General features: G+C 35.0%; 2 protein-coding genes and 1 non-coding gene across 3 annotated transcripts in view; 1 reads left to right on the top strand and 2 right to left on the bottom strand.

The window, feature by feature from the left end:
* The window catches only part of CCPG1 (cell cycle progression 1), a 38,346-nt gene extending 36,202 nt beyond the window's left edge, over positions 1-2,144 (top strand). Inside the window, 1 exon segment of the mRNA XM_027570276.2 lies at positions 1,383-2,144. Coding sequence (XP_027426077.2) covers positions 1,383-1,572 — 190 coding nt within the window. The 3' untranslated portion in view covers positions 1,573-2,144.
* PIGB (phosphatidylinositol glycan anchor biosynthesis class B) overlaps positions 2,135-25,281 on the bottom strand; it is a 37,299-nt gene continuing 14,152 nt past the window's right edge. The window contains 7 exon segments of the mRNA XM_035727977.1: positions 2,135-2,504; positions 3,027-3,207; positions 5,129-5,342; positions 12,210-12,274; positions 12,890-13,101; positions 14,192-14,243; positions 20,914-21,057. Coding sequence (XP_035583870.1) covers positions 2,367-2,504; positions 3,027-3,207; positions 5,129-5,342; positions 12,210-12,274; positions 12,890-13,101; positions 14,192-14,243; positions 20,914-21,057 — 1,006 coding nt within the window. The 3' untranslated portion in view covers positions 2,135-2,366.
* Positions 20,311-20,416, bottom strand: LOC113910651. Its single transcript, XR_003516156.1, has one exon. It is a non-coding gene; the product is annotated as a U6 spliceosomal RNA (small nuclear RNA).

Here is a 25,281-nt window from a genome sequence, read left to right as displayed (position 1 = left end):
TTCATTTGCGTAGATTTGGAGATGTGGACAGGCCACTTTAAGGAGGCAAGGTAGTGCTGGGGTATGAAAAGAAAAGATACAGATCTTTTGTGAAGATCTGAAGGACCTCATTTTGTGCTAAAGGACTTGCCTCATTGCATTTTGGATCACTGGCAACAGTGTGGAGGGTTGGTTGGAAAGAGTGAAGCTAGAAGCTAGCCGGTGGTCTTTGAAAAAATACAGACATGAGCTGATGAGTATCTGAACTAGGGTAATAGTAGGAGTGGGAAGGAGACAGATTTGAATAATATATAATAAGTAAAATTGGTGGCATTTCTTGTGAAAGAAAAGGAGAAAGAAACAATTGCAGATTTCAGGGTTGGGTCATTAGTTGGATACCGGCATCACTAGGATAAGGGATACCAGATGTTTTGGGTAAGGGGAATTGGAAAAGAGAATTGTGCTTGTAGGTACCTATTGACAGCCAAGTGTAAAGAATTAGTTGGCCATTAGTTACGGGACTCTTTCTAGCCCAGACTGTGTGTGTGTGTGTGTGTGTGTGTGTGTGTGTGTGTGTGTGTGTGTGTGTGTGTGTGTGTGTGTGTGTGTGTGTGTGTGTGTGTGTGTGTGTGTGTGTGTGTGTGTGTGTGTGTGTGTGTGTGTGTGTGTGTGTGTGTGTGTGTGTGTGTGTATATAGATCGTCTAGGCTGGGGGTGTTTTATCAGACTGCTGGGGCACACTAACACCTATGGGGTTATAGAGAAAGAAGGCTGAGAATACCAGAGTGTGATGGCAAGAAAATCCAAAGATCATCTCAAGTGAAAAGAATATATAAGTGTGTCAAATGCTTTAAACATTAAACAAGAGACTGGATTTCTTGGTTGGGGAATTGGGTGGCCATGAATGGCATTATGGACTGTTTCAGTGAGGCGGTGACAGAAGCAGCCTGATCATACGGAGTTTGAGGAAAGTAGTAGAAATAAACCTTGTTTATGAACCTTAGCTGTGGCTGTAGGAGAGCAAAAAGAAAAAGAGACTTTCTTTAGTTTGTAAGAGATATATACATATTCCAGCTGAGGGATGAAGCCAATGGGGAGGGATTGATTTTGAATGAGAAGAGAAATAATGGAAACACATCTCATTATTTTATTGTCACATTTCTATTTAATCTGTTGAGTATTTCCCTTTTTTGCCACTACAGTATATTTGTCTATTTTTTCTGTAGGATAAAATTATAATACTGAATCTTTTTGGTATGGTTGTGTTAGGATTATACTTCAGATTAATTTAACATCCTTTTTCAGAGTGTTCAGATAATAGATTAATGGAGAAAAAAACATTAAAATTGTTTCTTGTTTAAATTTAACTCTAACATAGATGAAAAATGTGTTTACTGCTTTCAGTCGACCAGATAAAAAGCAACGTATGGTAAATATTGAAAACTCCAGGCATCGAAAACAAGAGCAGAAGCACCCTCAGCCACAACCTTATAAAAGGGAAGGTAAATGGCATAAATATGGTCGCACTAATGGAAGACACATGGCAAATCTTGAAATAGAATTGGGGCAGTTACCTTTTGACCCTAAATACTGATCATCATGATTAAGTTCAATTAGAAAACGGTAACAGAAACATGGATGCTTTCTACAATGTTTGGTGTTGAAACTAAAATGAAATTATCAAGATAATGTCTATCATTTCTAAGTATCAATTTGATGACTGTTATTCAGAAGCATCAAGCAAAAGCTTACTAACTTGCATTTTCCTTGTAGTTTAGCTTTGCTGAATTTTTTTTTGGCACTGGAAATGTTCAACTGTAGTTTCAAGGAAGCCAGGCATGCAACAGATTTTGTGCATGAAATGAGTCTTCCTTTCAGCGTATGAGCTTAAAGCAAGCTCAAATCATATGACAAAGTGTAATTAACACTGATATTTATGTTAAATTTGCAGTAGAGCTTGAAAAAAGAACATTGTGATGGAATTTCATCTTTAACATTTTATAATCTTACACTTGCTTCTTGTCTTTTTGTGGGTTCAAGAGCCCGTTGACTTGTGAAGAATTTGCTGCCTTCTTATGAGCTTGCTGACTTGTTCTCTTGTGAAATTTCTTGCACATCTGAATATTGTGGAAGAAACAATAAAACTACACCATGAGGAAAACTAAAGGTCTTTATTTAAAATCTGGCATTTGTATTAATATATTTTATACTTTGTGATATTTTTCATACATTTCCTCAGTAGTGATATTTGGTAAAGCAGTTCAGTGGTTTTTTGCTAGTTCCACAAATCTTACCCAGTGTTTACAGGCATATTTATGCAGCATCTGAATGTCTGTACCCAGCACAATGTCTATTTCTTTAGGAAAGATTTAAACACAGTTCAGAATTTCATCTTCTGTTGAGTGTCCCGTTTAATTTCCGTTCATAGACATATATGTGACTTCCAGTTTGACCTTCTGGCAAGTGAGTGTGGAAGAACACAGCAGTTCTCTCATAGTTGCTTGAAATTAGGAAAGCACTTATTTCCTAGAAGTAAATAAATGTTTAAGTAAATAAAGGCTACATTTTCTGAGTACTGTTTCAAGAATTTTAGAATGACCTGATTTGTGCCTCTACCACTTTTTTCTTAATAAAACTATAGTTTCTTTTTAATCAGTTAATTTTAGAGAGTGAGAGAGAGCACAAGTGGGTGGGGAGGGGCAGAGGGAGAGAAAATCTCAAGCTGACTCTGCACTGAGCATGGGGCCCGACATGGGGCTCAATCTCATGACTGAGATAACCGCGAGATCACGACCTGAGCCAAAACCAAGAATCAGACACTTAACCAACTGTGCCATATAGCAATATAGTTTCTTAATAAAAGAATTAACTCATGGTAAGTAACATATATATCTTGGTAGTTATAGAACTGGGATGGATTTTGACCAGGGAAAATGACCAATTACAAAATACGGGGCTTGAAAGGGACCATAAAAAAGTTATGTTGTCTGTTTACCTGAGTGCTAAACTGGAGGTGAAATAGTTTTCCCCTTTTTCATGTTTCCTTACCTCCTCTAAAATGCTGAAGATGATCAAGTGAGTAGGCAATGTTGAATCATTGTGAAACTCTTTATCTAGCCAGTTTAAGGGATTCAGATAGAATATATCTGCTTCATCAAGGTACTGACTTTTTCCAGTCAGATCTGGGGGACATTGGAGAAATCTCATTGGAAGTGGGTAGTGGACATGGCTGTAAAGAGAAAGTTACCGTTATAGTTACATGAAGTTAAAATGGTGAAAGTTTTCCAATTACTCTCACGATTTATCATGTTCACATAACAAAATGTGAAGTCTGAATCTAAACTGGGTCCCATTAAGGTTAAGAAGCAAGCCTTTAATGTAGTTTTCTCAAAGATGTATGATAGGATTCTTAGACCACGTGCCTGCGCAGCAGCAGCATAACCTTCAAGTCCAAACTAATGCATGAAACTCCATTTCAAGGTGGGATAGGAAGTCAGCAGTGTGGGAGACCCCGTATTCTCCAACCTTAGTATGCTTTTCCAGGAAAGGCCTGAAGTGGGTGACTTATTAATGAGAGTAATTCTCCATAGGCTTAATTGGCAAGGTAGAAAACTTCATGAACCAGAAAGGATTCTTGCTTTCTTCCCTTTCTGCTCTAAAAGGGGATGGATCACATCTTTGAAAAGTTGTTCCTGTGTGGGTTTTGTTGTTGTTCTATATTTATATAAATAGATTGAGTAATAGCATATGTTCACTGATTCAAATCCAAATAAGTAATGGTTTTATTGTGGCACAGAAAGACTAGACTGCAGTAAAAAAGATGGACTGATGAATTACGACAACTTAGTTACTTGGGCCCTGCAAAAGCCATGTTTATAACTGCCGAAGGAAAAATACACACGTGATAGAGGTTTATGTTATCTATGAACTGCATACAAAGTAAATTTACACAAGACCTAACACTTGACGACTTGTATAATTTAGGAGAGGAAGGTCTTATTCAGGGAGAAAACCCAAACAAGCTGAGAAAACAGCTGTAAGCTTTCTACTCCAAAGTAGGCATTAGAGATTTTTTTTGCTCCATTGTGCAGTTTGAAAAATATAAGATGAGAACTTGATGAACTACTCAAAGCGGAGACATCAACTATACAACCATGTACGGAAAGCATCTTCATGCCTCTAGAATTCCTGTTCTCTGCCATGTTACTGCTAATGTGAGCGTGGAGGGAGAGTGAGCGTCCCGCTCTCAGCTCTAGTCTTTTTTATATAGTAGTTGAACCTCAATTTGAAGGGATATTTGGGTCTGACATCTAACCTGTGGCTTTTGCTAGGCAGTCCCAACTTTCCAAAGTGTGTATTAATGATTAGCATTAATGATTCAGTTAATTTAACGCTTTTGCAAAACTCTACTTATCTTAAAATTATAACAACTTTGATATTCAGTTAATTGAATGTGCACATGGAAAATTAACTTCAGACTGTTTAAAGCCAGGTTAAGTAGACGTAGAACTTTTTCAAGGAAAGCAGTTTGCTTTACCCTTGTACTGTTGTTAGGTAATTGGAAGCATGGAAGCATAGGACCAGATGGATTTCTTTTTAAACGTCCTGCATAGTTAAGGCAGTTTTAGTATTGTATTTCTCAGAAATACTTAATTCAAGCATTAGAATATCATCTAATTGAATTTCCTAATTTTTATAGGTGAAACAACTAATATAAAGAGAGATTCAAAAAAGACTGGTTTAAGACCAGGGCAGTGGTCCAGCAGTAAATGTGGAGTAGAATCTAGTGTTTTGAGATTAATAAAAAATTTTAAAAATAGAAGCTATATTACAAAGATTTGTAGTAAGCTCAATGATAATTTCTTTTAATATGGTTACCTTCAAATAACCTATAAAATATTTTATATTACATTTAAAGCAGATCATTTAAATGTAAGTCATTCACATTTTTAAAGTTTATTTAAAAGTGGTATATGATTTTTATTGACATACTTCAAATGGCTTTTAAAATTCAGTGAATATGTATGGATAGAAGTTTCAGATTTCTTAGTCATTTGATCAGTTATCAATTAAACTCAGGAACCTGAAAGGAATTTTAAAGTAGTTCGTTTCATTTTCTTAATAGCATATAGTGGAACAACTTTTATTACCTATAATAAGGAGTAGAGTGGCAAGGCATCATTATAAATACTGAAGCTGGAGATTTATTGGGATTATTGTAACAGAGTTCTTGAATATAAGTCATGACATCAAGAGTACCCCGTTGATGAACTAAACCAGTATAGAGGGCGAGGAACATATTCGATAAAAACAGAAAACTGAGAGCTGGTTTCTTCCACGTTTTCAGGTGGTTTAGTGAGTACCCTGTAGGAAGATAAACATGTTGAACCATAATACTGGCATTCTTGTTTTAGGATAGCTAAGTAAATGTTAACTGCAAATACATTTGTAATCTTTAATGGAAGTAGCACAAACTGAAATGGTGTCATGGAGAAACAAGAAATAAGCAATAGGTATCTTTATAATTTCTCTAACCATTCACTGTCATTGTCCTCAGGTCTTTACCTTTTTCTAGAAAAAAGAAGGATAGTGGAAAAAGAATGGCGAGGGAGTCCAACAAACCCAAATTTGAATTCTAACTCTGGCACAGGTTGCTTTCTTTACTTTGCTGAGCGTTACTTTCCCAATCTGCAAATGGGATAACAGTAACTTTTCCAAGTATTAGAAAAACTTAACATCCCGTGCTTGTCCTGGTACATAGTAGTTCATTTATCTGTCTCTTCTCTTTAATCTCCCAAGCACTAGCAATGGATGGTGTACATATAAGTCTCCATAATTCTGGAGGAAGTGTGGCAGAGTGTCCTCTTAGAAAAATACACCACTGAGAGATTTTCAGTAGTTACCCATGCCACCATTTCTGAAAGAAGCATGTCTTGTCTTTCACTACAGTGTTGGGCAATTTGGAGATGCTGAACAATTTCTTTTTTAATTTGTAAAAGTAATTCTTGCATGTGGCAAAAAAAAAACCAAGCAGAACAAATAGAGTAACTGAAAAGTAAAAGTTCCCGCCCCCTTCCCATAGTCCTCCTCCCCTGCAGTAGTCACTGATAATGAGCAAATAAGGATCTGTTGAAAATACCCATAAAAAGCAGCCCTTTGCATTGGAAAAGAATAAGCTTATTAATGAACTTGACATTTTGTTCATACTCCACATGTACTGTCTCCAGATAATTGTTCTTTTGGAATTTGAGTATCCAGGATCCAGTCTGTGGCCTGCCTGAAGTTTTAGCACTAATTCCCACTGGGGCCAAGGTACTGTTTTCCATGATCATCACCTAACTGACTGCTATCAGCTGTCTTAGCTTGGTTCAATCACTGAAAATAATTGAACATGAATAAAATTAATTTTGAACTGTTTCCGTTTAAGGACACTAAACATAAAGTTGGCCTAGGAGGGACTGTTTCAAAAACAGGAGTAAATTAAGACCTGTAATTTACTTGAATCACATCTAGTACTTCACATTAACTGAAGACACTCATTCTTTCAGCTTACCATTGTTGTAAATTAAAAAGACAGTATGAACATTCAGTTTAGGAAAAACTGGATACCTTTTGTTGTACACTTAAATGTATCTTAATTAGGTATGGTGGCTTTACAGCTCTTTGATCTGTCTTCATTGTTTTGAAGATTATAAAAATATATTGTATATAAATAATATATAATAATTGAAAATTTAGCTATTGAACATAATACAATATTTCATCTATTCCAAGACATCTGAAACCTGCCACTTGATAGCTGAACCAAATTTGGCTAAGAAATCTTACATGCTCAATTTCGTTCCTCCAGGAAATGTTTTAGATAACATTACCTATAGTTCATTCTATTCATTTGTTGGAATATCACACATCCCTCTCACTTACTACTACTTGAAGTAGCTGATTAGCCAAAACACATTCTAAAAAGTAGTGTGATAAATGTAGGAAGATCAAGAAAACTAAACCTACATTTAAAATATATATATAAATTTATGTTTGCAGTAGCAAAATGAGGAACCTACTAAAAGTTTGAGAACTAGAATTAGCTTTATTAGAATGGAAATAGAATTCCAGAAGTTCTCTTATTTGTAATATCCAGTCACAGAACTAATAGACCAGCAAGCTTAAAAGCTGTGCTTTCTTGAGTAGACAGGAAGAAATCCCCAAATATACCCTGTGGCCTCAGATTGCAAAAAGCTACATTAAAGCCTATCCTGGCAAGCACTTTAGAAACAACTTGCCCTCACGAATATTCAAATGAAGTGTAACTTGGACATGTGTGAAATGTTCACTCATCAACAGTCTGTTCACTCACTAAATGTTCCTTGAAAGCTTTTCGAAAAACGGGCATTAGGGATACAATGGTATGGTGACTGATCTAAAACTGGAGTGCATGGTGGTGAATGCTGTAAAAATGGCATTTTGGGTAGAATGTTGGAAGAAAATGTGCTTGTATTTCCAGCTGCTTTAGTACGGAGAAGAGTCATAAGTCAGCTAATGCTTATATTTCATATTGTCTTTGTTGTGATATTAGGATGGATCCTTTCAGAGAGAACTGAATCTCCCTATTATTTGGGAAAAAATATACAGAAAATGTTGGGAAGAGAAGGAAAGAAGGAACAGCTGAACAGACCTGGATTTGAATATTCCCAGGGTTTTCAAACTATCTGACATTGAACATTCTCAAGGGGATTTCAGAAACTGGAGTTGTTAAAAATTAACAGTTACAGTTCTAGTCTGCACCACAAGAGAAGCTTAGGATTCAGTTTTCTTACAGGGAAGCAGTATGATTTCTTCAAAATTTAAAAAAAGGTAACAAGATCCTAGTAGCTGCTGTCTAGTAAGTCTATGTAACTGTACGTACAAATAATAATGGAGTACTCACTGAAAGGATCCACCCTAAAATGAGCTAGCTTCAGAATGGGATAGTCAGCACAATGTAATGTAAGCATTATATAACCTGAAATGTGAGACCCCTCTCCCAATTACTGAAGATTCTGCGAACACAAGCTTTCTTCTGTAAACCACTTAGAGAAATCTTTCAGCCTCTCGTAATTTCCATGAGAATAAAGACTTAGTATGAACACGGGTGACTACTTGTCCGAATCTAAATTCATTCCTTCATTTCACATACAGTAGTCCCCCCTTCTCTGTGGGGGATACATTCCAAGACCCCTGGGGAATGCCTAAAACTGCCAGTAGTACAGAACGCTATACTCTGTTGTTGTTGTTTTTTTAATATTTATTTATTTGACAGAGACTGAGAGAAAGAACACAAGCAGGGGGGCACGGGAGAGGGAGAAGCAGGCTTCCCGCCAAGCAGGGAACCTGATGCAGGGCTCAATCCCAGGACCCTGGGATCATGACCTGAGCCAAAGGCAGAAGCTTAACGACTGAGCCACTCAGGCGTCCCTATACTCTTTTCCTATATATACCTATGATGAAGTTTAACTTACAAATTAGGCATGGCAAGAGATTAATAATAACAGCTAATAGTAAAATACAACTGTAACAGTATACTGTAATAAAAGTTGCATGAATGTGGTCACAAAATTTCTTATACTGTAGCCATCTTCCTTGTGATATGAGATGGTAAAATACCTATGTGATATGAAGTATGGTAAATGATGTAGGCATTGTGATGTAGTGTTAGGCTACTACCGACCTGAGGATAGGTCAGAAAGGGGATCATCTGCTTCTGGATCGTGGCTGGCACAGGTTACTAAAATTGTGGAAAGTGAGTAGTGAATAAGGGCATGCTACCATAGTAACTCTTTCTAACTCAATGCTAAATAACATTCCAGAATTTTTAATTTGCTCCTGTTATCTATGCCAACAAAAAGATACATAAAAGAAGAAGTTGTAAGAATTTATAAGACTGATAGTTATCTCTGGGAAATGGAGCTAGATGATTAGAGAATGACACTATAGGGTTTTTTCTTTTTGTACCATGAGTTTATAATAAACACACTGGGTTCTTATCCAATCACTATCATCAAACCACTGTTACAGTTTTAAATCCATTATGTCCCAGCTGACTACTCTCCAGGATAAAATCTAAAAACTTGAGTATATAAGGCCCTGCATGAGTTGGTTCCTTCTTTATTCAGCCTTATCTCCTAACCATCATATGATTTATCTTGATACACACAGTTACTTTTTAAGTTTTGGATACTTTGTGTTACAATCTATTGTTCTGCAAGGACTGATGAATTCCTTCTTACCAAGGTAAGGTTCATTGGAATGGAGGGGATGAGAAAGTCAGGGACCATTCATTACTGATCCCATCAAACACAGGGGTAGGAAGGATGCACCCTTGTTTTGACAAGACAATAGAAAACCCAATCTAAAAGCCCACGAAAAAGATCTCTACCAAGTTCTACCAATCAGAGATGTTTCTCTGGGAAAGCTGTTCAGTTAACTTCAATTCAGTGTTTACATGAAAAAAACAAAAAGTGGTTTAATTCTGTGATGGAACATACAGGAGAATGGGCCTGGGAAAGAGAGACGTAATTAAGAACAATAAGGAGAATACTGGGCACAGAGGTATCAGGAAGAATTTTATGTTGCTACTTTGCTAAGGAAATAAAGCTATTTTCATATAAGTCCTAAGTAATGCCAAAAACAAAGATGTTTAAGGGCATTATTAGCATTTTATGTAAAGAGATAAATTATCAAAATAACCACCTGAAAGAGCGTAAGTGCCTCTGAAGAGGGGAATTGGGAGGGAGGGCTGGGAACCATTGTTTTTTAAAACAAAGTTATGGAATGGCTTTTGAAACAACATACATGTGCAGTTTTGATAAAAACAATTAGCATATGGAGAAACAGACAATCAAGTCTGCTGGCCACTGTGGTTAAAGCAGATGAAGCAGATACCCAACCTAGAATTAGTAGCAGGTGTCAGAAACCTCATCAACACAAATGACAGAGGTTCAATTAAAAATTTCAATGTTACTAGACCACCGGCACCTTGCTTTTACAGATAAGGAAACCAAGGTACAAGGTTCTACAGTTCACTAAGGATCAGAGCCAATTACAGAAGGTATGTTTTCCAGAGTTAGTCCTATTCTGGATAGAACTGAGGGAAATTCAAATTAGGCAAGAGAAGTTACTGTAGATTGAAAAAATGGCTGCAATTATCCCTCTTCATGTGCCTAATCCCTAGCTGAGCCTGAAGTTTCTCATCTTTTGAATCTGGCCTGGCTTTGCGACTTGCTTTGACCAAAAGAATGTGGCGGAAGTGACAGTAAGCCAACTACAGACATAGTAATTTTTAAGCCACTGAGTTTTAAGGTGGCTGTTACACAGAATTTGCTGATAGAGTTGTGTTTATATAAAAATCAGGTTAAAATAGGTCATAAAAGAATAAAAACAGATTTGAGGTACAGTATAATTCATGTAATTAGAAAAGACACAAACTGGGCCATTTAAAACAACTCCGAAGAGAACTCTTGTCTGACATTGTTCCTGAACATCCAAAGACTAATGTCAGGTGAGCTCACTACTGACTCTTAGTGGGAATACAAGTCTCCTAGGAATAGAATCTTCAGGTCCAATTCAAGGACCTTAGGTAGATGTGTCCAAAGGAGGGATCACATCCGCTGAGAAGATGAGGGGATTTGCTAGTTCCCAGTCCTTTAGGGATCCTTCTGAGTGGACAGAGGATGGAACAAAGGCTGATTCTTGTTCATTAGAAGGGGATCCTCTTCAACCCTCATCAGCATTTTATCTCAATCTTTGAGATTGGAAACAGGTTATCAAGAACCTGCCACTTAAAAGATTCATTCTTTTGGACTGGGAATGAGAATTCAGACAACCCAGTCTTTCTCTAAAACACTCTGTAAACACACAGCACAGAAATGGAATGCTAGAAAACCTCAAATTATAAAAATGGAATGAAACCAAGCTCCTAAACTAACCAAACAACACACACAAATATTTGACTTCCAGTATAGCAACACATCTGGGCAGAAACCAGACTTGATTTAATTATAACTCCAACTCAAGTGGCTGTAAAGAAAAATTTTAAATCTGAATAGTGATTTATGAACAGATTTGCAGATTTGCTCTGGTGAATGGGCCCACTATTCTTAAGACTTGCCACATAGCTGTTAGATGCCTATATTTTGTGCCTGCATCTATATATGAAGTGAGACTATAATGACTCAAATGAACTTTGGTTTCAACACTTCAGATGTATCAAATATTTAGATGTCTGTGTGTATATATACATATAAAATTACATGTGTATATATAGAAATTATATATGTGTTTATATATGTATAAATTATGTTCGTATCTCAACTGAAGAGAGTATATCTGAGATCTGTAGGAGATGATGTATACTTGGTCAAAGGTGACTGCTTAACTCAGTGAGTTGTTTGTTTTTTAAGTCAAAAGTTTGATATCATTAACCCCCTAGTTTTTCCCAGCCTCCAAGTCTCAGTTGTATACTTATTTCTTCCCTCCCCAGTCCAGTGATTTTTTTTTTTTTAGTGATTAATATTTGAGGGAAGCCAAGTCATTTAGTCTGGATTAAACCTGAAGTTAATAAAGTTTCAGTTCATAGTTTTTCCAAACCAACCAATGTAAAAATTCACATTTTCCAGAGTTGAGTACTATAAGGCTTTGTAGAAATCACATGTAAAAAAATTACTGCAAAAGACCTAGTGGAAAATTGGAGAAAAGGCCAAAAATAAAATCAGAGGTGTGGATCACTTTAAAAATTGCATATGCATTAGAGTGAGTCTTAAAGGGTTAGATGTGTATGAAGAAGCATTAAAAAGTAGTTTCAACAGCTATATACTTTTCACTTGTGGAATGAAGAATTTCATAGTTTAATCATAAACTTAAAATGCTATTCTAAAATAGACATATTCCATTACTTTAGCATGGAAGATTCCTACTAGCCAGAAACACCACCACCCAAAGGTCCTTTGGATATTAAGTCCTTATGTTTTTATATCACATTATAGGACATAGGAAAAAGTATATTTAGGCTGCAAAAAGAATTATTATAGTATTATATATATATAATATATATAGTATTATAGTATTATAACTTGTAATTAAGAAGCATTTTTCATTTAGCTTAGTTGAAAACAAATATTTTAGTGTTTCAGGAAAATTTATTGTTTTAACTATTTCTACATAAATACAATTTTTTCTATATTAAATAAAAATACTTACCACAAAACACCATACAAAATGGTAAAACTGGATAGATAAATCTGAATTCTTTGTGGCTCAACATGCTATAATAAAAAAAGATATTAAGAGAATTACATGACAGTTTGAGAAATAAATATATTTAAAAATGAAATATAATAGCAATCTGTTTTTCTAAATACTGAGACTGAATTTCATGCTTCAGGATGCAGTCTCATTATTTTTTAGTTATACGGTGATGATGTGTTAAAAGTAATCCTAATATTTGATGTCAAAGTGAGATTCTAAAGTACAACTACATTCTAAAAAAGATTTCTGTTACCAATCCAATTAAGTCCTATTACTCAAATTTGGAATAAAGATACTTATTATATATATATATATTATATAATATTTTCATTTAAAAATATAATTTCTCATCCTTCAATACTTAAAATTTTGGTAGTTTTAGTTTTTAAAAGCAAATAAAATTTTTTCAACTCCTTAAAAATTGAATGTAATCCTTGTCAAGCAAACTATACATATCAGAAGTATTCATTCTGAGCATCAGCACAATTATTACCTTTTCTGTCTGCTAAATACTCCCCACTAACAAATCATAAGAGTTAATACATGTCCAGAAGATAAACAGTTTACTTTCTGAAGAATTTAAATTCTTGGTAACATTAAAAAAACAATTATTTGAACAAATAAAATCTTACCTATAAACTAGCAGTGTCCACAGCACAGTTACCAAAAGTATTCGGTACCTCCTTGGGGCCAGAAAGCAGCCATGAATAAAGAAGGGTAAATGAGTCCCCAAAACAGCTGGAAATCCTTGACTGAAGTACCAGTGCCATGGATGAGAACCATAAAATGTTCCCAAATTCTGAAGCACATTGAATTTCAAGAAGTTATACTGAACCAGGGTCCACTGGCATAGTTGATGGAAAAAGAAATAGAAATGTATTAGTGCCAAGTATGAATCTTTGGCATTAGGGAATTTGGCAGAATCTTGAATGAAGTCTAAAAACCAAACAATACTTTATATTAATAATTTTGATTAATAACCACATTAAATCATTCTTTATTCATTTTAATGTTCTACGTTTTAATGTGTTCCATTAATTTGTAAAAAACTAGGTTTCTGTAATTCAAGAAAACATGAATAAACGTTTGTATGTATTTTGACAATGTAAGTTTTACAAGCAGTAAGAGATAAAGAAGATCCTCAAAAATAGTTTTTATATGAGTATGTGTGTTACCCATATTAAAAACTTTAGTACCTTATATATCACACATTAAAATAAAGCCTTGAGAACACTACCTTTTGAATTGTTGCACAAAGCAGATAATAACAGCAACAACAGCAGTTAACAGTAAGTGCTCATTTCTGCCATGCACTATTGTAAGCATTTACATGCATTATCTCATTTAATCCTTCAACCTTATGAAACAGGTACCACAGTTATTTCCAGTTAAGGAAACTGGCAAGAAAGGCACATAACTTATCCAAGGTCACATAACTAATAATGAAGGTACTAGGTTTCAAATTCTGGCAATCTGATTCCAGAGCCCCTAACTGACTTAAAATCAGTGAACTTAAAAACAACCAACGGCCATTACCAACAGTCATGACATTAAAATGTCAAATCAAATGCCTGAAGAGAGTATTCTGATTGATTTGAAATTCTGAATGATTTGAGGTCAATTAAATTAACAATTTAACCTTTGTTACAAATCTGACTAAATTGTACAAACTTGACAAAAATGCCATAAAATGGACTCCTTTTAACTTCAACTATGAATATACAATTCTGTTTTATAGAAAACACAGCAAATAGAATGAAAGGCATATGCCAATAGTTTTTTTTAATGTATCCCATACAATTTTTTAAAAAGTGATTTGCCTGCATTCCAAAATATTCACAGGATTAATAGGTCAGGTTGAGTTTTTAGTGTAATAAATGTGTAATAAATGGTTAGATTAAAAATAGCTGTTAGCTTAATATATTTTTACTTACTTGACCAAAAAAAATACGATCAATTATAAGAGACAAGCTCAAATTGACAAATCTGAAAAACAAAACAGAAGGGTGATTAACATTCTGAACTTACTGAAAATCCAATACTGGCATATGGCTTTGCAAATGCTTGGCATCAGAAGTCAGTTTAAAAATGCCTTACAATTTTGCCAACTGAATATGGATTTACACGTTGAAAGATCTTTCACTGACAGATGCTGTATTTAAGGAAAGTTTCTAAAAGTAATAAACACTGCATTATCTATTGCTGCACAACAAATTACCCTAAACATTGGCAACTTAAAACTATGAACATTTATTATCTCATCATTCTGTGGGTCAGTAATCCAAGTGGAGCTTAGCTGGGTGTCTCTGGGTCAAAGCCTCTCATGAACTGTCAAAATGTTGGCTGGGGCTAGTTTCATCTGAAGGCTTGACTGGTGCTGGTTGGGAAATCTGCTTCCAAGCTCACTCAACATGGCTGTTGGCAGGGCTCAGTCTCCCAAAAGAGACCTTTTTTTTTTTTAAAGATGACCTCCTGAGACTGGCATTCCCCAGGGTAGGTCAGCAAAGAGAGAGTAAGATGGGCATCTAACATGGATGCCATAGTCCTTTTATTACAGAGCATTAGCAGCACTTCAAAAAGCTCTTCTATCTTTCCAAGCAATCTCCACTCCCTTCCTAAAGGTGACCATTATCCTGACTTCTGATAGTGTAGATGTTTTGCTTTTTACTGAATTTTAAAAAAATGAAATCACTCTGTAGTACTCATGTACAGTTTCCTTCAATCATGTTTGTGAGACTTAACCACTTTTTTGTACATTGCAGTAGTTCATTTATAATACTATATTCTAGTCCACTGAATTAATATGCCACAGTGTATTCTGTTGATGGACACTGCTTTCCTTTTTTTTAAGCTATTATGAAAAATTCTATGAACATTGTTTTATGCGCCTTTTGTTTCCCATATATATGTATGTACATTTCTGCTGAGTATATACCTAGGATTGAATTACTGGGCCCCAGGGTGTAAGTGCAATTAGCTTTAGTAAATTCTTACAGTTTTCCAAAGTGGTTGTATCAATTTATATTCCCACAGGAATATATAAAGGCTCTATATCCTTTCAGGCATTTGGGTGGATGTATACTAGAATGTCATGGTGGTTTTAATTTACATTTCCTTGGTGACTAATGAGGTGAGTACCTTTATACTTCTTGGCCATTTAAATATCTTTTGAAGTACCTGTTCAGGTCTTTTAATCAATTTTCTATTATCTTTTTCTTACAGATTTGTACAAGTTCTGTATATAATTGATAGACGGTTTTTCTTGGTGTTGTGTTTTGTACTGCAAATATCTTCTGGTCTGTGGCTTGCTTTTTCACTCTTAATGGTGAATCTGATGAACAAAAGTCTTGAATTTTAATGTCTTCAAATGTATTTATCTTTTCCTTTATAGTTAATACTTACTACATTTTATTTAAGAAAGCTTTGCCTGCCTCGAGGTCATGAAGATATTCTATCATATCTTGAAGAAGTGCAACTCTTTTACCTTAAGATCTATAATGTCCTGGATTTTTATTTATTTTTTTGTTTATGGTGGCAAGTAGGGATCAATATTAATTTTTCTCCCATATGGATATCCAGATAATTATATATTTATTGAAAAGACTATCCTTTCTCTACTGTACTGCCTTATCACTGTTACCAGAAATGAGTGACTTTATGTCTGAGTCTATTGCTGGACTATTGTGTCCCACCAGTCTATTTGTTTTACCTTGCACTGATTCTGAGTTGTCTTAATTACTGTAACTTTGTAATAAGTCTTAATATCTAGTAGTGTAAGTCATCCAACATTTCTTTCTCTATGATTCTTTTAGTTAATATTGGTCCACTTAAAAATTTAAAATCAGCTTTATCAGTTCATACACATACACGCCCCGTACTGGGCTTTAATTGGAACTGCACTGAATATGCAGATCACAGTTTGGGGAGAGCTGATATCTCTAAAATATTGAATCTTTCATCCATGAACGTGATATACTCTTCCATTTATTTAGGTCTTCATTAGTTTCTCCCAATATGTTTTATAGCTTCCTGTGTAGAGTTCTCATATATCTTTATTTTATTCATAGACATCTGAGTTTTTTGATGCCACCATAAAGGGTATTTGTTTTCCTTTTAATTTTTTATTTTGACATAATTTCTGACCGAGAAAAGTTGCAAGGATAGTATAAAGAATTCCCATAAATCCTTCACCTAGATTCCCCCAAATGTTAACATTTTACCATATTTGCTTTATCTTATTCTTTCTTTTTAAATTTGTATTTTTTTCTGAACTGTTTAATAAGTTGCAGACATCATTCACCTTTATCTCTATACTTCAGTGGGTATTTCCTAAAAAAATTCTCTTACATAAATCACAAATAATCAGAACCATGAAATATTAAATTTTTATGGCTATCTAATTTATACCTTGTTCAGATTCTACCAATTGTCCCAATAATGTCCTTTATACAAAGAAAAAAAACAATGCTGATTATTTGTTGTGTTCACTTGTTCTATCTCTGTAGTCTCCTTTAATCTAGAAATATTTCCTTAATCTTTCCTTGTCATTCATGACTGGTATCTTGAAGAATACAGGTCAGTTATTTTCTAGATGTACCTCATTTGGGTTTGTCTGATGTTTTTTCATGAATAGATTCAGGTTATGCATTACAGCAGTAATACCATAGAAGTGACAGGGTGTTTTCTCTGCTTTTGATCAGGTGTCTCATGATAGTGGTCTGTCAATTACTGGCAATGTTAACTTTGATCCCTTTTTCTTTTTAAAATTATTTATTTTAAAAAGATTTTATTTTTAAGTAATCTCTACCCGATGTGGGGTTTGAACCCACAACACTGAGATCGAGAGTTGCATGCTCTGCCAACTGAGCCAGCCAGGCACCCCTGAACTTTGATCCCTTGATTAAGGAAATGTCTGTCAAGTTTTTCCACCGTAAAATTATTATTTTATCCTTTGTAATTAATATTTTATGGGGAGACACTTTGAGACTATATAAATATCCTGTTATTCCTCAAACTTTTACGCACTAGTTTTAGTATCCAAATGAAATCAATATTTGTATATTCACCTTGTGTTTAGTGAACATGCTGAATTTATTTACTAATCCTAACAGTTTACCTCTAGATGCTTTTGGATTTTCTACATACAATCACATATAGTTTTCTTTCTTCCTTTCCACCATTTGTTTTCTTGCCTTACTGCACTAGCTAGGACATATATTGTTAAACAGCAGGGGAAATAATGAGCATCCATGTATCTTCCGTGATCACACGGAAAAGGATTTCAGTGCTTCAATACTTAGTATGATTTTGCTATAACATTTTATAGAAATCTTTGTCATATTAGTGAAATCCCCTTCTATTACACATTTTCTAATGGTTGTTCCCTCCTCTCCCATCATGAGTAGGTTTTTATCATGTGGCTTTTCTGTGTCTATTAAGATTGTCCTATGAATTTTCTCCTTTATTCTGTTAATGTCATGAATCATACTGATTGATTTTAAAATACTAAACCTACTTCACATTCCTGAACTAAAACCAATCTTGGTTATGATGTATGTGTGTATGTATATATATATATATATATATATATATTTTTTTTTTTTTTTTTTTTTTTTAAAGAGAGAGAGAGAGAGCGCGTGTGTGCAAGTAGGGGGGAAGGGAGGGGCAGAGGGAAAGGGAGAGAATCACAAGCAGGCTCCACACCCAGCACGGGGCCTATCTCATGACCCTGATTTCATGACCCAAGCTGAAACCAAGAGTCAGATGCTTAATCAACTGAGCCACCCAGGCACCCCACTCTTTTTAATTATATTGCTAGATTCAATTTGGTAAGATTTGTTTAAGAATTTTACATTCATAGTCATGAGAGATACTGATTATAATTGACTTTTCTTGTAACGTCCTTGTCAGATTTTGGGATCAAGGGTATGGTATCTTCATTAAAAGAGTTGGGAAATGTTATTCTTTTTCTATTCTGTGGAAAAGTTTATGCAGATTGATGTTTCTTCTTCCTTAAACATATGGTAGCATTCACCAGTGAAGCCGTCTGAGCCTGGTGTTTCTTTGTTTAAAGTCCTTAATTACAAATTAACTTTAATATATATAGTACTATTCATATTTACTATTTCCTCTTTTGTCAGTTTTGGTAAGTTGTATTTTTCTAGGAATTTGTCCATTTCATCTAAGTTGTCAAATTTATTAGCAAAAGTTGTCCATAATATCCTCTTCTTATCTCCTAAATGCCTGTAAGATCTATAACGATGTCCTGTACTTTGTTTTGTCTTGCTAATAGTTGGTGAGAATGTGGCAGCTGAAAGGCAACTGAATTATGTTTGATTTTACAGAATGAATGACAAAATGATGTCCCAAATTCTCAAGGTCATGTAAAAGGCAAAGAGAAGTAGGTCCATACATATTGGAAATTTTCCTAAGACTAATGCAAGATTTTTCTCTATTTAGAGATACTTTTCCTGTCTGGATATGCTACTGTTTTAATTTTTTTTTCTTTTTTTCTCTTTCTTTTTAAATAAATAGTCCTAGGTGCTAGAGATTTGGTGTTCCAGTCCCAGTTCTGACCCTAACCAGCCCAAAGACCTTGCAGGTATCATTTCCTTCTCTGAACTGCCAATGCCTCACATGTAAAGTGGGGTGATAGATGAATTTTGTGTTTTTTTAAAATAAACTCTACCCCCAACACGAAGCTTGAACTCACGACCCTGAGATCAAGTTGCATGCTCTACTAATGAGCCACAGGTGCTGCAACTGGTTATTTTTAAAGGGTGTTTTAATACATAAAAGGCGTTGGCTGGGGCCAACTCAGTACACCAACACTTGAGAGTATAAGACTAATTAGGACGGTGAATCATATTTGTTATGAACTGTACAATTTCAAAGTATTTTCACATACATTATCTCATTTGTTTCTTTCGTATATTTCCCTTCAAAATAAACAAGACGAGCATTTTGATTTATATGAATAGGCTCCTTCCCAGGCCTTTACAGGTTGAAGCATGCTGATTCCCTAGGTCTGGCAAACTCCTGTTCACTTTTGATATTATTTAAAACATCATCTACTTTATAAACCTTCTATTAATGTCTCCCCTGCAAGCAGAATTAGGCTTTTTTTTAAATTATCTGTTCTACAACATTTTGCTATATAACTACTTAGAACACTCTATATTGCTAATCAAGAATTACTGTTATATCTCTTTCTCGCCCGCTACAGATTTTGACCTCGGGAATAGACACTGCATCTTACTCACTTCTGAATCATCAACTGCTTGATACAAAGCAGGCTAAATGTTTGTTGAATGAATAAACTATACATTGTATTGCAATGAAAAAAAAAAAGGCTCTTTATCTCCCTGTGTAAAAGCCTACATAATCTGAGCCCTTGCTATCTCTCTGACCTCATTATCATATTCTCCCAAGTTCACTCTCCTTTAGCCATACCAGTCTCCTTGCTGTTCCTTGAATATGCCAAATACACCTTTATGTCAAGGTCTTTGCACTTGCTGGTCTCTTTGCCTGGAATATTCTTTCCTTATTGTCTCAATTCCTTTAGGTTTTGGCTCCAATGTTACCTTATCATGACAGTCTTTCCTAGTTACCCTATAAAAATTCTATCCTTATCTCTCATTTTTCCCTATAGCATTTATCACTTGACAGATATATATTACTCCTATGTTTTTAGTTCTCTCTCTTCTCCCACTAGAATATAAACTTCATGAAGGCAGGGACTTTGTTAAGTTGCTATATCTCCAGCATCTGGAACAGTACCTGGCACATACTAGGGTTAAACAAATATTTGCTGAATGAATAATACATTAAAAATAATGTTAATAAATCTGAGAAATGACAACAGTGGCAACTTGGCAGAAGATGATTTAGCCCTTTTTAATTCCTAACCAAAAATACTCATACAGAGTGAATACTAGTATATTAAAAAGATTACTGTTCTAAGAATCAGAATGCATTCAGCCCTTCAATAAATAACTGTTTTGGATACTCTACTAGATACTTGGGATAAGTATGATCCTAGGAGCTCAAAATTAGAAGACATGGGTTTTTGTTTTGGTTTGGTTTCGTTTTTTTGCACAGGGGCCATGCTAATCTTTGTATTGTCCCAATTTTAATATATATGCTATTGAATTGAGCACAGAAGACATGGGTTTCAATACCAGTTCCATCAAAGCAACCAACCCAATGACTCTGGCTAACGCATGTTTAATTTCATCGAGTTCCCTCCACCCACCCACCCCTTTCCTTACTACAACTAAAAATACCTACATTGTCTAGATCCAAGAATTGTGAAAGTCATGAGGTAATATATAAATACACATTATGAATTATAAAGCCTTATACAAATGTAAAAGAATCAAGTATTTCTAAAATGTACTTGAGAAATAGGAAATGAAGTATAGAAAAGTTCTAAGTGAGAAAAGTTCCAAAGATCCCCATTTATGCAAATTAAAATAATTACAGTTAATAATCATAAATATAAAAATACAAAATATAAATTTGGAAATATTGTTTCCTTAGTCTGATAATTCTCATTGACATTAGAAGATATAATAATTGACTATGAAATGTAAAATCTTGTTCACAATCTATAATTTATAGGTTCTGGACATTAATAGATGGATTGTAGCCATACTTACCCTATAGGTAAAACTGATGTAGAATAAGATCAAGCTTTTTCTGTTCTTGCCAGAAATGTCTGAAGACCAAAGGTATCCATGGAATGATAGCTGTGGGACGAATTATGAAGGCAAGTGCCACCAGGGACAAGTACTTGACACTATAAGTGAAGAAAATGTATTGTCAAGACAACTAGGAAATGAGTGTAGAAGTTATCTACTATTTATGCTGTGATACAACTTTTTTTTTTTAAATGGGAGCATTTTCCTTTTGGTATAAATAGCTATGTGAAGTTGGGTAAGTTACTTATACTTTTTGACTCTTAATTTTTCTCCTCCATAAAAAGAGGGAATGTCTAACGTCTTTTTCAGCTCTAATATCCCAATTCTAGTATTTTAAATTCAGAACTTATTCTGTGTCTTAATGTTGGTCTTGTTTTGCCAAAAAGGTATACTAACTTAACTTTTCGCCATACAACTCTGCCAATTGCTTTCCTGATGGAAAAAATTATCAAGTCTCTCCTAAAGAGATAAGAAAATTACACAAAACAATTCTCTAAGACAAAAAGAATAAATGCATTTAAGGAAATATTAGGATTACTTAGGCAATGTTGGGCTTCCTAGTACATACAATTTTGTTTTGAAAGTAAGTGCTAATCTTATCCAAATGAAAGATCTATATGTATAATTGATAAAAAGCCTACCATACAAACCTCTAAGATCATGGATAGAAATGCGGATTTTTACTATTAGGACTTCTCTCAATAAATAACTAAAGAAGACTATAATAATTTAATCATGAGGACTACAGACAGTAGATTATCACATGGAAATAGTGTTAGCCCTGCTAAAAATTGAAAGCAAGCAAATAAAACTTTTTGGTACCATTATATATCTATTAACTAATTAGGAGCTATAGAGAAATTTCTAACGTTGGTGAGGATGTAGGAGCAGGGATTTCAAATTCAAATGCTTACAGAGACCACATAAGTAATAAAAATGAGTGATGTAGACCGTGGGGAGGCTCTGATATTGTCATGAAGGAATCTTGGCCCAAAATGGCTGGGCCTCTCATAAACTAGAAACCCAGATTTTATGTAAGATCTCCCAATTTTAAAACTTTGCCAAGTAGTTTCTTCAAAAAACAAAAACAAAAACCCTTATGCAGGTGAAATAAAACACATTCATAGGTTGGTTTGATTTGCACGCATCCTAATTGCTACTTCTGCTATAGTCAAACTACTGAGAGGACACCCAAGTGTATACTTCCAGTCCTGACCTCACTCCAAACTTTCAGACTTGGATATCTTACTCTTTTCTGAATATTTCTACATAGATCTCTATTGGCACTCAAAATCAAAGCACCTGAAATGAGCCCAAAACCTTCCCTGAAACCTGTTCAGTGTCTAATATTTAATAGCATCACTCAGTTTCTCAGTCTTAAAATTTGAGAGTCCCTTAAATAGCAGCATCTCACCCCACACATCCACCTTGTTTCCTTCCCATTCCCATCATTTTACATTAAGCCCTGTCACTTGTCTGGAATATTTTCATAGTTGCTGTCTTCTTTTTTTTGTATTGCCCCCCAAATATTCCTTTAGTTAATATCATTGTCATTAACAACACTTACTGAGCATTTACTTTGTAAGAGGCCCTGCGCTATACACTTTATATAGGTTCTCATTTAATTCTGAGAGATGTTTTACTGTTACCATTTTACAGAAATCAATGCTTAGATATTCTCAGTCCATCCTTAAAGAAAACTTTCATTTATAAAATTTGCATTTTTAAAGGAGTTTGCAAAATGTCATATATTCTAAAGCCAGGAATAGTACCTGTCATGCTTATCCGGGGAAGAATGCTTTTACAGCAGTCGCCTGTGCTACATGACCCTCTCTTCTTGAACCCAGGCAGCCAGTCTTAAGTCTGGCCAGCGTGAAACTATAGGGATAATGACATTTAATAGACCTAATCAGATTTGATCAAATTGAATGCGAGATAGAGAAAGCTGGACAATTGGTAGTGAGGACAGAAATGGAGACTAGCTAAGCCTTAAAATTAGACAAAACATTCACAGGCTGGGCTATAAAGGAACAACAGAACAGACTTTTCCTCAAAACTGCCATAATTCATTCAATTTCATTTATGTGGCTGAGATATTCTATAATTTTCTTCCAGGCCTGGCCACAAGCTCCCTCTTTTCCTTATATTTACTTTCAGCCTTATAATAAAGCTCTCATCATATAAGTAAACTTAAGTGAATGCCTATTTTTGCAGTCAGGAGTCTCATGCAGAAATGATCTTATTGGGATTTGATTCTCCCAACAATCTTTTTATATAGGAAGAATGGATAGTAGCTTCTCAACTAGACCAAATTCTGGCTTTCTCCCTCATTATATCCTAAATACTGGTACTGCAAGAGAATTCTTTCTAAATCAGATTTGATTATGTCATGCTTTCAAAAGCCTGCAATGGTTCCCTTCAACCTACAGAATAAAGTCCAAATTCTGGAGAAGGGCAAAGTCCCATTCCAGCATCATCCCTTATTCTTCCCTTCTCCCATGCTTCCGACCACATGTGTGGTAGGATGGACAACCTGCCCACAACAAAATGAAGCCCTTTTACAGCTCTGTGTTTTTGCTCATATTGGTGGTTCCATTTGCTTGGTATTTGCTTCCCCAGTTTATATAAGCCCAAATCTGGTCCACATATTTTCTTTAACTTACTTTTTACAAGTGAAGTATAGTTGATATATACAGTATTGTTTTTAGTTTCAAGGGTACAATATAGTGACTTGACATTCATATACATTACAAAATGCTCACCACAAAAAGGGTAGTTATCTGTTACCATACGGAGTTATTACAACATTACTGACTGTATTCCCAATCCTATACTTTATATCCTCATGACTTATTTTATAAATGGTAGTTTGTACCGCATAAACCCCTTCATCTGTTCTCCCCATCCAACCCATCCCTCCTCCCATCTGGCAACCATCAGTTTGTTCCCTGTATTTGTGAGTCTGTTTCTGTTAAGTTTATTCATTTGTTTTGTTTTTTAGATTCCACTTTTAAGTGAAATTGTATGGTATTTATCTTTCTCCATCTGACTTATCTCATTAATACACTCTAGGTCCATCCATGTTGTTGCAAATGGCAAGATTTCATTCTTTTTATGGCCCAAGTAATAGTCCAGTGTGTGTGTGTGTGTGTGTGTGTGTGTGTGTGTGTGTGTGTGTGTGTGTGTGTGTGTGTGTGTATGCCAAACCTTCTTTATCTGTTCATCTTTCGATGGATACTTAGGTTGCTTCTGTATCTTGCCTATTGTAAATAATGCTGCAGTAAACATAGGAGTTCGTATTACTGTTTGCATTTTCTTTGGGTAAATACCCAGACATGGAATTGCTGGATCATATATATGGTATTTCTACTTTTAATTTTTGGAGGAACTTCTGTACTGTTATTCACAGTAGCTGCACAAATTTACATTCCTACGAATAGTGCATGAGGGTTACTTTTTCTCCACATCCAAGCCAATACTTGTTATTTTCTGTCTGTTTGGTAATAGCCATACTGACAGGTGTGAGATATCTCATTTTGGTTTTGATTTGCATTTCCCTGATGATTAGTGATGTTGAGCATGTTTTCAAGTGTCTGTTGGCCGTCTGTAGAAGTCTTCTTTGGAAAAATGTCTACTTAGGTCTTCTGCCCATTTTTTTAATTTGATTTTTTTAATTGCATGAGTTCTTTATGTATTTTGGATATTAACCCCTTACTGGATATATCATTTGCAAATATCTTCTCCCATTCAGTAGTTTGCCTTTACATTTTGTTGATGGTTTTCTTTGCTGTGCTGTTCATATAGTCCCAACAGTTTATTTTTGCTTTTGTTGCCTTTGCCTGGGGAGACAGATCTAAAAAAATGTTGCTAAAACTGATATCCAAGAGTTTACCACTTGTTTTAGGAGTTTTGTGGTTTCAGGTCTTACATTCAGGTCTTTAAGTTTATTCTTTGTATATGGGTCGATAAAATAGTAGTCTTTTCCATGTAACTATCCAGTTTACCCAACACCACTTATTAGAAAGACTGTCTTTTCCCCATTGTATATTCTTGCCTAGCTTTGTTATAGGTTAATTGACCATAGAAGTGTAGATTTGGGGTCCCTGGGTGGCTCCGTTAGTTAAGTATCTACCTGCAACTCAGGTCATGATCTCAGGGTTCTGAGATCGAGCCCCACATGGGGCTCCCTGCTCAGTGGGGAGTCCGCTTCTCCCCGTCTGTCCCTCCTGCTCATGCTCACTCTTTCTCAAATAAATAAATAAAATCTTTTTTTAAAAAAAAAGAAGTGTGGGTTTACTTTTGGGCTCTCTATTGTTCCACTG

This window comes from Zalophus californianus, chromosome 6 (assembly GCF_009762305.2).
Source record: "Zalophus californianus isolate mZalCal1 chromosome 6, mZalCal1.pri.v2, whole genome shotgun sequence".
In the NCBI taxonomy this organism is placed as follows: Eukaryota; Metazoa; Chordata; class Mammalia; order Carnivora; family Otariidae; genus Zalophus; species Zalophus californianus.
Note: the sequence above shows the minus strand (reverse complement) of the source record. Positions and strands in the feature narration are given on the sequence as shown.